This window comes from Xiphophorus maculatus, chromosome 10 (assembly GCF_002775205.1).
Source record: "Xiphophorus maculatus strain JP 163 A chromosome 10, X_maculatus-5.0-male, whole genome shotgun sequence".
In the NCBI taxonomy this organism is placed as follows: Eukaryota; Metazoa; Chordata; class Actinopteri; order Cyprinodontiformes; family Poeciliidae; genus Xiphophorus; species Xiphophorus maculatus.
Window position 1 is genome coordinate 12,179,761 of NC_036452.1, and position 17,053 is coordinate 12,196,813.

A 17,053-nucleotide genomic window follows, 5' to 3' on the forward strand; every position below is an offset into this window, starting at 1 on the left:
ATTCCACATGTGACAAAAGATTTTATTTCTAATAGCTGCCATAAATCTTAATTATGATTTTTAAAGCAATATGGCCATTATTAGACACTCCAGTATAACTTAACACATTACAGGCTCTTAAATTTAAGCAGTTTCTTAAAAAGTTATTTTAAAATGTATGTCTCTATACCATAAACGCGTCTGTGCATATGTGAATTTGTAACAATCCTCAACAGCACAAATTAGTTCACCTCACGTAATGCTGAATGGGAAAAGGATGAGAATTTTTTTTTTTTTATTTCTATAAATTAGATATATTTTCAAAACTGTACGCAGCAGCAGACTTGCAGTCATTTTCAGTCTAAATAAACCACAGCACAGAAAGGCGTTCAAGGCTTCAACAGAACAGTGGGATTAGCTCCGGATTTTGCCGCTCTATCAGAGGGCCCCGACTTTTCGTAAGCGACAGATCAAAGAAATCAGAAGCAAAGCATCAGCAATGACTCAGATTAAAACCTCACTCGCTTTGCTTTTTCTCTCCAGGCAGCGACAACTTTATTCCAACATGTTCCAGAAAGAGAAAGGCCCCTGCAGTCTTTGGAGTGCAAATATCAAACCAGCATCAAAGTGAAATGTGAAGCTGCTTATTCTGAGTCACCAGAATAAAAAAAAATAATACAGAGTGGGATATCCACTTCTGAAAGCTCAAATCTAACTGGGAGTCTCAAATGTTGCTCTCATTGGATTTTGTGCACAAACTTGACAAATTTAAAAGAAAAAAAAAAACCCTCTCAGATCAGCAGTGAGATTCCACTAAAAGCCCATGTCACCAGCAGAGAGCAGAGCAGCACTGATTTCCCCCCTGCGAGCTGATTCTGTAACAAATACAAATTAATTTCACAAGAGTGAATAATCAGTTCGCTCGCCCATTTGCATTTCAAGTAACTGCAGCAGGTCCCCTGGGAACATTGAGAATGTATGATTATTAATAATGCTCTCAGGAGGGAATATGTAAAGAGTTTGGGGGAGATAAATGTCCCTCTTAAGAGTGGGGTTTTGATCAGAAAGGTCTCTGGTAGCAGTGCCCTACATACTGTTAAATCAGAGCGGGAGCACACCTTTGCACTTGAAGGTCGGCCTAACTTAGCTGACTGCCAGCTGCATACTTTCTTTTCCCAACATGACGACCGCTGCTGCATGGCTTTTACGCTCCATTCCCTGTCCTCTCACCCCGAACCCCTCCTTTAATTCCTACTTTCTGGCTCTTCTCTTCCCCTCCTATCTTTTTTGGGGAGTTTCTCTGGGGGCTGTGCAAAGAAGCAGGATAATCTTGGTGCATGCAGACAGCAAGAATATTCTGCAGAGGGCGAAGTGCTGGATCACTAAAGCGACGACCCAAAAAAAAAAAAAAGAAAATCACCAAGTGCCTTGTGTTTTTTTTTAAGCAGAGATGAACAGAAGCAAGTATGAAACGATGAATAGATGGATGAGGCATACCTGGCTCCTGGTCCTGGGCAGGTTGGTGTCCCCTTCTGGCCGAGATTCTACATGGCAGTGGTGTGTTTGTGTCTGCACAGTAGTGTGTGATGGAGGAAAGAGAGCGGAGTGAGTGCACGGTGCAGTGTAGAGGATTGGAGGCAGGGTATTCAGTGTGTGCTAAGACAGTGCCTATGCATCTCCCTCCCTCTCTCTCTGCGAGTATAATCCGTTCCACAGTCTACGGGGACGAGCTGAAAATGAACCAGCTCTATCTCTCCCTCCACTTCCCTCTCGTGCTGTATCTCCACTCTGCACATGTGCCCCAAGCAGAATTAGCCTCCCCAAACCTCCACCTTGCAGAAGATAGACACCAGAGCTGCAGAGAGCGGTTCTCCCTTTAACGAGAGCTACCACAGTTTTCCCTCCTCTTCCACTGTGGTGCTAATGAAACCATTGTGTGCGCTTGTGTCGCAGTGACTCCTGAGCAATCACACCACCTGTACCATTTTTGCAAGTTTCCTCATATTAACTAAAGATGTGAGAATACCTTTCTGTATTTTCAGTGCTGACACAATGTTTTAGTCATGCCTGTTTGTACAGCGACTTCGTCGACATTTGAAGTTTTGTGCTCTCGTTTCTGGCAACGCTTTCCAAAGCGCTATGCAAATGTTCAGAGTGACTCAGACAATCCTTCATCCCATCTGGAAACGTCTGGCAGCGTATCTGAGGAGGCTGTGTGCTGCATGTGCTAAGAGACAGAAGAACTGCTTATAGTTGCCAACCTTACGTAATAATCTTATTTCTGAATTTTTTTTACATTGTCACATAGACTCCACAATTTATCTTATTTAGGAAGCAAATTAGAAAGCAAAAGGAAATCTCAGCATAGTGGGGTGTGTGGAAGAAAAGCAGTAATTCTTTAAGCACTACTGGAAATTAACTGTTTGGGTTTTTTTGTTTTGTTTTATGGATGAGAAATAAATCCTACACACCATTTATGACTTGCCACATAGTCACTTGATGTGCATTCCTGTCCATCCACTCATCAATTTTTGCTCATCAAAGATCAGGTTGCATGGCAACAAGTCCTGTAGCAAAACCCAGATATCTCTCCCTGAAGTATAACACTACTTCTGAGGGATTCCAAGGAGTTCCAAGAACAAAAGCGAAATATGAATGTACATATTCTAGCAAGTTTTTTTTTTTTTAGATCATCTCCCATTGGTACCAAATTAGCCTTAAAAATGCAACCTGATAAGAACCTTAACTTCATCCATTATGTCAACTTTTACTGCCCATCCTTTAACATGCCAATTCAGCCATTCAACTCGTCTTCCATTAAGCTTAAAATTGCACAAATTGAAAGTGCAACAATAAATTCACGTGACAGAAAAAAACAATTTTTAAAAAAAACTCAGATTTCTCAAAAAAAGTTTATTTTAACTGTATCAAAAAAGATGTATTTCACAAAACTGCAAGGGCAACACTTATTGCATCATACGAACCAAACACCATTTATGAGCATCAGCCGGCTGATGGACAGCCAGATGTTACTACTAGCATTATTTTTTCCTAAAACTCCCGTTGTTTTTAAAGTTCATTTTCATTAATAAATAGGAATAATAATTTAACTGCATTTTGTATATAATGATGCCATTTTTCACAAATTTAGGTTGTTGTAAGAACTATAGGTGTAACAAAAAAAAACCCAACAAGAAGTAATCTGTCAGGATGCAAATACTTGTTTGAATGTCTACATAAAAAAATAAATAAATAAAATACAGATCCAGTGTCATACTTTCTATATTCTAGTAATTTTTGTCATCAGCAAATACGCTTTCATGCCAGAAATCAGTCGATCCTCTTTCGTCCTCCAGGTGTATTTGACTCTCACAACCAGAGCAAACAGCAGCGCACAGAACAACTTAGGGTGATTACGGTCTCTCTCCATCCATACGTCTCTCACTTTATGTCATGTGTCTGTGCATGTTAAGACCAATTTCCTCTTTCTCTGCTCCCACTCAAACACTCCAGAGTCCCATTTTAGCTCGAGTGTTTCCCCCACCCTCCCACTCCTCTGTGTATCCATGATGCTACGATGCACCAACGACAACACACACTCTCCTCCCTGTGATGGCTGTAGGCTGGAAACTCAAGCTTGCTGGATTATGAGTGTGTCAAATTGGCAGAATGTATTAGCATCACACTGATCACAGTCACATTTCCCCTCGCTGGTCAATTATAAAGATAGATAGCAGAAAATATATATATATAAACAGCCTGAAACGGCGCCTGGACCCATTTTCTGCTTAGTGGACAGAGCAGAAAAAAAAACCAGGGGTGGGGAGGGTAGAAGGAAATAAGAACAAGTGATGTTGTGATAGGAAGAAAATGCTACTTTCAACGCAGCTAAAATCAGATTGTGTAGACAGAGATGGAAGGAAGAGGAAGAAAAAAGCCCATATTGTTGCAGAAAGCCTCTGATAGGCTGAGGGCGGGTAGGGTGGGGGCCCGAGTGGCAGAAATATGGAGGATAGGCAAGACATGTCACCCTTATAAAATCCTTGTTTAAAGGCTGCAGAGAAAAGTGGGAGCTGCACAAAGAAAAGACATCCAACACCATATGAAGGCACAGTATGTGTGTGGTTTGCAGTCTGACAAATCCAACTGCGAGACTGTTTGCAGATTTCATGGCAGCAGATTATAGGCATGTTTTCCTAACGCTCCGTGTTTGCAGACATTTCTTCTTCCCTGTCTTTCAGCATCATGACAACATTCTGATCCAATAGGATTCATTTCTAAGCATCGAACGGGTTATACAACTAATTCATCAGCTGCCTGATAACAAGAGGCCACTATAGAAATGAACCGCTGCAGGTATCAATATATTTGAGTTAAGTGTTTCCCTATGATGGGAATTTATTAATAGAAATGCACATACAAGAACAGAGACCTGTCTACAATGAAGCATATCAACTGAAATTAGAAATGCATCCTTTGTTGCTCACCAGAAGTTTCCAAAATTCTCCCACATGTGGAATTAAGTTGGATTTGTCCAAAATATGGTGCATCATAGTTCCTATGGATCAGTGCACACCAAATGCAACTGAGTTCTATTTACTCCAACTGTCATTTTATGTGCTTCTGTCCTTTATAGTGCAAGTCTGCTAGGATCAAGGGTGTGGAATTCAGTGTTTCAAATTCATTACTTTAGCAATGATATGATGTTGCAGTCTATTTCATTCCTGTATTTAAGGATCAATTGACCTCCTGAAAAAGAAATGATCAAAAGCCCAATTAATCAGAGTTTTCCTTCGATCCTTTCCTTTCATGCTATAACCTTATTCTGATGTAAGGAACCCTTGGTGTCTCTAAGAGCCTGCAGCTATAAGCTATTTTACTGCACTACACAGTCATTTTAAAGCCTTGGTGAGGGACTCTAAAAATGCTTGTCAGGTGGATCGGTAGAGTTCTGTTGCCTCTAAGATCCAGTATGTACAGTACAGCAGTGAGGTAATGGACCATGGATGCATTTAGCCATTACACACACCAACACGCTAGCCTGCATTTCTCTTTTACAGGACTTTTGTGTAAAAGGCTAAAACAAGCTGCAACCAGACTGACAAACTAGAGATGCAAAAATAAAAATCAATAAAAGATGGCAACATAATTTATTACTATAATAAATTACATTCAGGGTCTCATCTTGTATCTTGCCATTCCATAATCAAAATGGAAGAATGTTCACATCTTGATTCTCCAGTGTGTTTAAGGCTGAATAACATTTCCTAGGATTATCCATGCCACTGCGCCCCTCCTGTGCCTCTCTCCTGTCCGATGGCACTTAGTTCAGCAGTGCTTAAAATATTAAAAAGAGAAATAAGAAAATCTTTAAAAAATAAAAATAAAAATAGATCTACAACCAGTTCCTACTGAATTCTTATAGGTAGATGAACACAAGTCTTAATATTTCTATCCATACAACAGCAAACAGGGGTATTAATTGCAAGATTGCTTACCACCAAATGTAAAGAAAAAAAAACTAAAAACCTAGCCCTGAATCCAATTGAAAAGGTTGACTTGACAGGTTGTAGGACACATTAAAGCGGGAAAAAGTTCTTATGTGATTTATCTAGGGTCTTATGTTTTTAACATAAAAACCTGGCTTCTTTACAGGGTTGTATATTAGTTATGTCTACTTATAGTTCTACTTATAAATGTAGAGCTGAGGGATTTCCTTATAGAATATACTCAATTACTTTTAAGAAGGAATCAGACTTCAGGGATATTGGTCTATGCAACTGGATTATTTTGGTTTGGTATTTTTTTTAGTTACATTGCAGATAATCAGATATGAAATGAGCCTGTTTTTTGTGTAGAGTGAATTAAATATAAGATATGTTGACATTGTAAATTAAACAAACTGAATTCATACTGCATTCGGACTGTGGTAGGACAATCTGCCTCTCTTTGCTAAAGCTGACAGCACAGCTAAAAATATCACATAAACTGCTCTAAGCACAAAACAGAGCACAATCTCCTTCAGCATTTTTTATATTTGAAGGCAACATCCAGTTTACTTAAGGAATCTGCTGATCAGTAAAACTAATCACTTAATATGTTACAGGAAGTCAGCTGAGCAACTTCCTATTTGTGCAATGCAGATGGACAAAAAAAGTTCAGAGTAAAAAGATAAAGATTAACTTATTAGTTAAAAAAACAAACAAAATCAAACCTTGAGGCATGTAGCCAAGATAAAACCAGCATGAAATTCCCGAATGTGCAGCTGTAACTGTAGAAAATGGCCACTTTACTTCACCACTTCAAGATAATTTCAACAATTAAATATGAACCGCAAGCAATACTGTTTAGGATCATGTTATTTACCACACAGTACAACAGAACCTCACCTTTTTAATGCAACTTTGCTAGAATTACCAAAAGATATGGTATCTAACTTCATAAAAAAAAAACCCAGACAGTGAATTAAACTTCTGAACCAAAGAGAGTCAACAACAACAGAACAATAAAATGCACAACTACTTTCTTCTACTTCTTAAACTGCTGTAACCCCAAAGACAAATCGATCAGGGGCAAAAAAAACTGCTGACTTCGAACATTTACACTCAACCAGTATAAACTAACAGAGCAGTTATTTTTATCTTTTAAGTAAGAATATTTGTCAAGCTGGGAACAAGCCTAGCTTTTTTTCCAATAGATACATGTAGCTAGTTTTGAAGTAACAAAAGTTTTGTAAAGTGAAATTGTTCTTGATCACGTTAAGACAAAGTTAATTTAACACAACCCAAAAATAAGAAATTGTCTATTGTGTTCCTGTCAGTAAACTTATTATTTCTATTGATGGGGAATGTAGGGGAATCATGATAATGTAAATTAAAACAAATAAATGTAGGAAAATTTGTTAGTTACATTGGATGTACTCATCTCAATTTCAGCAACATCACAATCATGTAGTTTCAGATTATTTTTATAGGGCTGAAATTTGTTCTGTAATGCAGAATATTAAATGGTTAAACTGAGGTAATTGATCTTAGACTCAGAAATTTGAGATATAGAGATCCTGCAGGTAGTTTGGTTTCTTTATGCAATGCAACAGTCTGCATAGACGGAAATTACCCTTGAATCTGCTTTCTGAAAATAAAGCAGAGCAGGATCACCTTTTGTATTTTCTGTTTGCATAAGTAACTAAAGGAGTTGGAGACTACATTCACTTTAAAAAAGGAGCATGCTAACCATCAAGACTTGATCTAATCCCTTTATAAGTTATTACGAATATGCTCCTTAGCAGAGTTGAAGGACTTTCTGCTTATGCATATAAGGGGGGAAAAAAAAGAAAAAAAGATTTACATTAAAAACATTTTTAAAAACTGGTCAAACCAAGTGCTGAAAAAGTCAAAGTGAAAATCATTATTCATGATATGCAGCCAAGGCTGTAACACTCATCTTACTTCACTTTGGCATAAAATAAGTCATCTCATAAATAAAACATTTACAGCAAGAATTAATGTTTACAACTTTTCATCGTTCACCAAAAAGAAACTATGTTTAAAAACACTCACACTTGACATTACAAACTGAAAAAATAACCTGATAATGAAAAGGATTTTAAGGTAACTGAGAAACTTTGTTCTTTACCTGAAGGAGTAAAATTTAACAGCATGAAAAAGGTTCGAAAACCAAAAGAATTAAAGTTGTCAGCAGACATCTAAAATAGCACCAGTAACCTGCAACATCACATTCTACATTTTTCTTATTTTAACATACTTGATGTTTCTTAAAGTACAATTTGCTACAGCCAAACTGTAGGTTTAATTTTAAAAACCGTAATGCATTTCACTTCATGACACTATGACAAAGGAAATGAATAACTGAACTCAATCTGGAACTGTGAAACCTTGCATCGTGTTCCTTTGAGGGATCTTATTAATCATGGATTATCTTTAGTGATTTACTCCATGCCGATAGAAAAGTGAACTTTTTTAACTACATTCACATTAGTGAACTTAGCTATAGGCTTTGGGGAACAAGACAGAACATAAAAATATGAACAAAGAAGCAGAAAGCATGATTGATCAACTTTTTTCGTTATTGTTTTACTTTTGAACCTTTTGAAAAAGAGCTTTCTGAAGAACTTCAGCTAAGTACATCTTAATCCACAAGCAATATCTAAATTGAAGAGAGATGTTAGTGAAACTTCTTAGTACTTACAGTTGAAACCAGAAGTTTACATACGCCAAATAATTATTAGTTTTTTCTAAATCCAAAGTTGTTTTAAGTGACTCAGATTTATCAAAGTTATTTTGTATTTGCTAAATACCACGAGACAATTTGTTAGAAATGTATTAATATCAAATTCAGAAGTTTACTTGTCCTGAATAAATGTGTCCACACCTTGTCCATTTCCCCAGAGTCTTAAATAGGGTTGTCAAAAAATATCTTTATATAATTCATACTGGAAAAAAAGTGACTTATTCAAAGATACTCGCTATCAAAGTCAATATATATTCATTCACATTTGCCCAAATTGTTGTATTTTCTCCAACAGCAGCACTGCAATAGGCCTAAATGAAACCTAGCCCTTCCCCTGTAATACATTCATTACTTATTTCCATAATTTCCCCATCGCCTCCTCTTTTCAGACACTCTGCTACTTCAAAGAACAGACCCTTCATCTGAGCCTGGTCATTTGTTCCTTCTATCTAATCACTAGAAGAGCAACTTGTTGCATGCTGTTTACTGTCAATTTAATCGATAGCGTAGTGGAGCAGTTTGCTTTCTTTTGAAGGATCACTGTGAACGCTTATGCCACTTGATCAGGCAAAGATCTAAGCTATTACAGCATGTGTGTTGCACTCATCCACCTACAGTATATACCTGTCCCTTAGTGGAAAGAAGATCTGGTTAAGAAAAAAAAATGAAACAGGAGATCCCAAACTAAGTAACTGAAGCAATCAAGTAAGACAGAACTTTACAGATCCAATGCTGTTGGTCATCTCAAGTACTCAACAGCACAGTGCTGGAAAAACAGGTGATGCAATGCAGCAGGAAATATTCTCAAGTGTTGCTTCATATAGTGTGGTTTTGTTTATTTCATCTTTGAAGATGACAGAATGGGTTGAAGATTATTGCCCGTAATTTAATATCAAATTTCTGAAGAGATTTTCATCGTTTCAAGACTGCAAATTACTGTAATAATACATCTTAACTATACTCTACGAAATAAAATCTGCATTTCAGTTTAAATTCTTTGAAAGCATTTGGGGAAGAGCATTAAATAAATAAAAATGTTCAGCTGTGATTAACATGTCTTAGATTGCAGCAACCTATTTAATCTGAACCAAGGTAGCAAGTGGCTTTTTCTTTAATTTATGTGAGGCTTTTGAGCAATGATCAGACATTAAATGTCGACGCCAGGATCCATTTGGCTCAAACTGTCAAAGATTGCTTCAGGAAGAATCACATATCTGTCCTGACCTTAAAACCTCTGAGAATTTTTGGGTTGGTCCTGAAGATTTTAATCACAGAAGCCTGATTTTCAAAAGATTAGTAGAAAATCTTGTCAAAAAAGATTCGTGGAACTCAAGATGCAAATAAATGTGGAGATGAGGGATTTCCTGATCCAATCCCCGACATTGGATTGAGGTCAAGATCAAGGCATTTTTAACTGATACATATCAAAGTTTCTGATTAAAACTGAACTCCTGATTGGTGCATCATCTATAACTTTATGTCAGTCACAATTTGCTGCCAGGTTTTAAAAATCAAGCTCTGGTTTTGTGTCCACAGTTTGAAAAGACCATCTTTTAGATGATGATCGTTTTATTAAAAAGTGGCTTTCCTCCATAATGACATCTGCACTGAAAGCCAGATCACCACTTTTCCAATTCTGTCTGTGCCATATGATTTGTTGTACTTGTTTGCATTCAGGCCATCTGTGTTGGTTATAGACTTTGTGATGTTTATTTTAGCAGAAACTGTTTTAGGATGGGATTATAAAACTAAAATGTAAACTAAAACTAGATTCAATTTTTGCCGAAACAGAAGATATTTCCACATACAACGTTTTTCAAACTATGTTGTTGGGATGAAGATAAATAGAATGATTTAGCTGAATAGACTACTAATTGGAGCCCATGTTTTCAACAAACCCAAAAGCAATAAGACCATAATGAACTTATGATTAAGTTACACCGTCATCTCAACATTCATTACCATATTTGCATATCCCAGGTCTTCCTAATCTTGGGCACAAACAAATGTAGTTTATAAAGGCTACAAGTTACACATGATTAACTAAAATCACAATGTGTTTCAGGCCAACAGACCAGACGACAAAGCATAAAGAGAAAATTTGCAATTAAGAAGACAATCTAGGTGTAAAGAATGGCACAGGAGGATTTATTTGAGTTATTTCAATATCACCATACCTGCTCAGATCACCTGAGTCTCTGTTACCTAGACTCTGTTACCATTAAAGTTTCCAGAGGAACAAAAGCTATTTTTTTGACATCACATGATCCGATTTCTTAGGGTAGACCTGAAGCTACAAGATACTTCTTTCACATACAAGAGCGAGCCACCAATAACAAAACCCAAAACTGCTTCATAATAGTGTTTCATCCCATAAATACGTGTTTGAAATTCAAGGTAAACAGAAAAGGTCAACAAGTATAATCACTTTTGCAAGGCACTGTAGCAGTAGAAAGACTCTGTCACACTTCCAGTCTATTTGAGGGTAACTGGTTTAAAACAGCAGCCCTAATCCTTGAATTACAGTGATGGTGATTTAGCAAAAAGGATTTGGCTTTCAGAAAGAGAGTTTGTGGCTTCCACAAATGTAAAATACACACTCAATGTATTTATTTACACAAAGTCTTTACCTGCAGAAGTATGTCAGGACAGATTCTTTTCTGCTTCCTGAGGTTTGGTGACATTAATGCCGTCTGAAGGTTGCCCTCTATTGGAGTAAAAAATATCTCAAAATATTAAAAAAAAATAATAGAAACCAAAAGAAAAACAGTCATCATCCACTCTTTAAATAAAATTTGAATTTGAACATCTCAGAACAGTGAAAGAACCTCAATATGTGGCAAAAGCAGAAAGACCTTGAAGTAACCTCGCACACTTCAAAATGCACATTCCCGAGACAATTCCCAACACCTCCCTTCACAGAGTGATGGCTGCAACAAAGCCTACGAAAGGTTTTGCCTTCTGTGGTGGGGAAAAACGTGTTTTTAAATGTCCCAGAAACTTCTTTCACAGGACTACAAAAGAATGATGAAAATGACGGCGAATTGCCGAGCGGCTGTACAAAAAGAAACCTCCTGCTCCCAGATTTACCAACATCCAACTGAAATGTGGAAATCTGAAAGCTGCAACCTGAAATGTTGATTGGCTCGGGGAGACAACGTGCTGGGAATCTTCAAAACAATATTCACAACAGGGAACTTCAGATCTGCTTCAAAGAAACCTTTTAAGTGTGACTCAGACAAAGAAAAGAAACAGATTTTTCCTAACACAAAGTTAACAGGATTTCCAGGCTGCAGCAAAACCTCATTACAGAATGATTGGGACCAAGATTTTAATTTTAAAAAGCTTAAGTGAAATAACATAGTGGACACAGTAATCTTTTTTTTTTTTTTCCATGATTTTTATGTTGGACCAAAATGTTTTCATTCTCTCCCTCATCCATCCCATATCTACTAGTCTTGGGTTGTGACTTTTTTTTTTCTTCAAATAATTAGATCATAATTCCCATTCATTTCTACACAACTATTGGTCTGTAATCCTTTCAAATTTTCAACACCACTAGATAATTTTGGATCAGATCTTCTATAAACATATTACACTTCAGTGTTGTACAGATGATAGAATTTCATGCCCCGAGTACTAATGACATTTTAAATTATTTAAAGAGGTGACATGCTCAAAAGAGGTGACATGCTCAAAAAAAAAAATTATGGATAATTTTCTTTTGCAAGTTAGATATGCTTATTTTCACTCAGCACAAATGTAGTGCTATTCTGCACAATTCCTCAGCAGCATGAACACCCAGCACTGCGCAGAAGAGACCAGCGATAAAGAAATATATGCATTGTGTATGGCTCTCTCTGGTTATTAACATTATCTACTCAAACGTGATTAAGCAAATGGATTGGAGCTTTTGTACATTGACATACGTATGTCAAACCTGCATCTTAATGGTAAACAAGGGAAAATAAACATAACCTGGCTAACCCTGTAGTGCATTCAGGAGTCTTTTTAAAGAGCTCCTACAGTCTGTTCAGCTGTTCACACATGGCAGTTGAGCAGCAGCACTTCATACTTAACCCTTACAGACACCTAAATATATTTTATTCACCTGGATTGAAGTGCTGTTACACGTTAGAACACTTTGAAATACATTGTTACAAAAAAGCAGACAGTCAACCAGTGCTACTACTAAACTCTACTGATGTGTGCAGCAAACAGACACAAAACAAAATGCAGTCCTCATACAAAGCAATTTGGAAGTAAGTTGTTGTGACTTCTGATTTAAAAGAAGAAAAAAAACTTAAAAGACAATATGCCAGAAACAAATGCTAATTTTTATATACCCAGGAGTATTAGGAAAACATTGGTCAGTTACCACAAATATTATCTTGGTATTCTACAATAACCTTAGGATTGTGCGAGACTTTTGATGACAACAGGTGATGGCTAACGGAATGACAAATCAATGCTTTCACCTTTCAACTCACATCTCTGTTAACCACAAACCCTCAATACAGCACACACACCATAGGACTCTGTCATTGTTCTTCTTGGTTCAATTCCCTTCAATAAAACACCGTAAGATGTTTGAATGCCTCAGTTTAAAGCTGAGTTAACTAGTTAACTAGTGTTACCGATTTTTATTTTTCATACAGGGTTGTGAAGTGTTTCTCCCCTTCTCAAATTATTTTTTTTTCATGAAAATAGGAAGTGTGCAAACACTTTAATACCACTTTACATTCACCAAAGCAGTTTTTTAAAACTAATGAAGCCATTAAATTACAAGAAAATCCTTTCAAAAATCCTGCTGACCCTATTGTAAAGGAGTTCAAGGCTGAATGACTCTCTCCATAAATAGCTTTTGGAAAAAAATAAATAAACCACAGAGCTCAAAAAAAGGGAAGCCCAATAAGCACCTAATGTGTGCTAAATTATGCAGATGTATTATTATTATTAATTTGCTGTTCTTCATTTATGATTTCTATTGTCTACTCATTCAGCACAATAAACCACATTAATGACAATAAATCACATTTCAGACAAAAATAATGCCAAAAAATAAAGATTTGAATATATATGACCTGGGTTGCATCAGTCCAGCATGATTAGTCAAGCATAATTACAGTGCATGTTTTTATTCAAGCATATGAAAAAAATCCTTTTATGCAAATAACCATTGTTAACGCAGGAGTTTTCAATGAGGGTTAGAATCCTGCCAAAAGGCACATGTTAGCAGAACACTGGTCAGCAACATTCACTAGCGTCCATTAAAAAAATAAAACAGGATCAGCTACAACTTAAGCTGAATCGTTACAGAAAGAGGTTTTTTCTTCTCATCACTGCACATATTTTCTCATACAAGATGCAAAGCATTAAGAAAGAAAGAAAGATTTATGAGACTGGAAGACGCTGCATTTTTTGCGTAAGGAAGCCGCTTTTCTCTAAATTTCTGCTTCCACAATTTAGTAGACTAATGATATCTTCTGAATCCAGAAACAAAACATCTCTGCTTGACACCAAAGGCTTAGAATAAGCATGCCTAAGTTAAAAAAAAAGATGCAGCATCGAGAACTCAGACATTAAATAAATAATAAAAAAAGAAGATATTCCAGAATCGGTTCTCCCCAGCCAGTGGCGACTGCATCAATCAGTCCCATAAACTCGGCATCATTTACTCTGCAGCTTCCTCGGTCTGCCATTCATCTTTCTGTCTATATCCTTCCAGATGTTTGATCAGGCTGACATGGGAAAACCATTCCTCCTCGGCTCTCTTGACAGATCGTCTAACAAGTCTCTCTTCCTTTGCTTCTGCTCCTCAGTCACTGGAGATTTGTGAAAGCTTTGTTAACCACCACCTCCTGCTCGTCCGCCCCTCACACACCCTCCAGGGAAGGTAAGGAGGGTGCCGCCGTGTCAAGAAGCTGACATGACTCATGCACTCGTGAGGCAAAAAGAGATAAGTTTGAAATGTTCAAGAGAAGTGGCTGTTTAAACCACATGCTTCATATTTAATCCTTTCAGCAATTTCTGAGCGAGAGAATGCAAAATGTGACAGCTCTGATATCGACAATGCAGAATTTTACAACAAATGCATTTTTAAACACCATATCCACCAATACGTCTGAGAGATAAGACTTTTCATCTTCTGACAGATTTGTGCAGCGAGCAGGGAAGGGGTGGAGGGTATCATGTAAATCAGCGCTGATTAAAGATAGTGTTTGGCCTCCATTTTAGCCTCAGCCAGCCCTAAAATCAGCGGCAGCACCAGCTCGACTGCTCATGCATTATAATTAAATTTAAATCACAAAGATAAGAATCTTTTTCTGGAAGATTAAACCACTCAGCTGATAATACCTCACCCTACAGGGAAGGCTTCTTCTCCTTCCATCTGAAGATGGTTTTCAATTATACCCAATGTACAAGTGAGCGCCACATTTATTGGCACCTCTGGAAAAGGTTTATATTAATATTGCAAAAAAATAATTTACAGTACAAGCCACACAAGAATAATGATTTATAGTGACAATCATTTTTAACTGATGTTTGCAAACTCCAAAAATCAACTAAACCTTTTGTTGCATCTGACTTTCAACATTTTTTCCATTGTTGGTTCCATGAGCTTGTTAATGAATATGATTAAAGAATTTTTGGGGCTATTCAGCAATAAAATATAAAAATCACAGTATTTACGTGAACACCAACATGCAGTCACAGTGATGCAATACATCACTGGAAAAAGGCTGCAAGTAATTTTGAATTTTAGTCACTTTCAGTACAAAATATTGATGAATATTTGCACACATTTTATCCAGTAAAAGTAATCTAAAGTGAAATGTGCGGCTATTAAACCAGCAGCTGAAGCTTGAAACTGGGTCATCGAAGGGGAAAATCATCACAAACACACCAGCATATTCACATCAGAACAGTTCAAAAAGAAAAGGACCGAGGTGATATACACTTCTTCCATTCTGTTGAGGGGCCTTAAGAGAGCTGTGCATAAACAAAATCTGAAAACCTTAAAATGAAGAATTAATTTATTGCTGTAACTGTGCAGTAAAATCTGAGAAAAGACCTAACAGCAGTTCATGCATGCATGCATTTGAATTCTGCATGTAAAATACAAGAATACACTAAATCTACTAATAAAACCATTTTGAGGAAAATATATTTCTTTCCATGTTTGCATTTTTTTCAGAGGACAGAAGTGTGCCTCTGTATTTCTAAACCACAGCAGTAATGCTCAGCCATCTCTAGCTGCAGCATTTTCCATCTCTTCCTGTCTAACCAACAGCAGCCTTTAGAAAATCCATCAATAGCTCCCTTTCACACTAGCCCAGATGTCGACTCAGAGAGCCAGAACATCAACAGTCTCCCATCCACACAGGCAGTAAACAGGCTCTCCAGACACAACCCACACCACCACTCACACCCCCGTCCTCAGATACTCAGTCCTGATGATATCCGCTCTGAAACGCATTTTATAGACACTTCGCCAGCATTTCAGGTAGACTGCAGTACTTTAAAACTGATTAGAGTGGAGTAACTCAGCTTCATCCTCATCCAAAGCAAAGGGGAAGAAAAAGAACTTGCTATAAGATTCTGCCCTAATTTTTAAATTCATGCACTGCAGAGTGACCTGCTGCAGATGATTCTACTACAAAGATATACTTTCACTCAGCAAAGTCACATTGAATTAACCCTCAGAATACATGCAAAGGTGTCTGGCAAGCATAGACAATGGCATGCTAAATAGGAGGAACAGTGGATAACAGAGGTAGTTTCCCAGCACGTCAAAGAAAGGCACTCAAGTTAGAAATACCTGCAACTACAGAATGGACGGAGAGAGAAGGGACATGCCTGGGAAGGAGGAATTGCCCATTCTCCACCTTGATAAAACAGTTTACTGTCCTTTACCGCACCGCCAGTTTATCTTCTTTTTTCCTTATAATGCCTAATATCCTGTCCATGCACTCCTCTACTGTTGTTCCTTCTTACTCTGTTTCTTCTCTTGGTCCAGGCTTATCCCTTTCCTCTGAGAGCATCCATATCCCAGCTTCTGGCGCAGCTTTGTCAGCATGTGTGAAGCGCTCGGCAGGACGGGGATGCTCCGTCTGTGATGGGGATGAGAGCACGCTGGAGTGCAGAGGCGCTTTTAACCATGTCTTACCATGGCCACTGAATAAACTCATCTTTTATGAATGCACAGCCCTCCCCGTTCCGATTCTCTTAAAGGGCCTGCGTCTCCTCCCGGCTGCCTTTGATCTTGTCATTACACAGATTGGATTTAACTTCTTGTTCTCAAAGGTTTTGTTAGGAAAACACACTGCAGCATATATTCGGGGCATCATTATTTGGACTTGTTGCCTTTTATGCAATTTATTTAATTATAAAGGGGAGTCCACACACAGAAAAAAAAGATGCAGATGTTTCTCACATACAAATGAGAATCTAATGATGGTAATAAATTACTAATTCCATGGTACCTTTAATGGTGCTGACTGTGCACGTGTGATGAAACATTGCAGACTAAGCTAATTTCCAATAGGGTGTGAGTCTGCCTGCTTCAAAAAGAAACTGTTGAAAGTAATTTCTGTCCTAGCGCCAACTGTAATTTAATCCAGAGTTGAAGGCCATGAATTAATGACACACAGAGGGCTTGTCACTGTGACTGTTCAGGGTCAGAGGAGCTGTATGTCGTCCACACCATGACACCTGGTAATGAGATCTACAGGGGGAGATGTAAGGAATCATTCGGTCACAATTTATTTTAGAAAAGAATTCTGACCCATCTACAAGATTCTTGTTTTTAAAAAAAAAACAC

At 37.5% G+C, this 17,053-nt stretch overlaps 1 protein-coding gene across 7 annotated transcripts in view; it reads right to left on the bottom strand.

Moving 5' to 3' along the window:
• Positions 1 to 16,389, bottom strand: part of LOC102234746 (SRC kinase signaling inhibitor 1) — a 94,137-nt gene extending 77,748 nt beyond the window's left edge. For 4 of the 7 annotated variants that reach the window (XM_023341346.1, XM_023341344.1, XM_023341347.1 and 1 more), the window contains exon 1: positions 16,228 to 16,389. In XM_023341346.1, coding sequence (XP_023197114.1) covers positions 16,228 to 16,309 — 82 coding nt within the window. In that variant the 5' untranslated portion in view covers positions 16,310 to 16,389. Of the gene's footprint in view, positions 1 to 1,476; positions 1,681 to 16,051 lie in introns of those variants that run through there. The other 3 variants (XM_023341349.1, XM_023341348.1, XM_023341350.1) reach the window with 3 other exon arrangements.
• Positions 16,390 to 17,053: the final 664 nt, after the last annotated feature.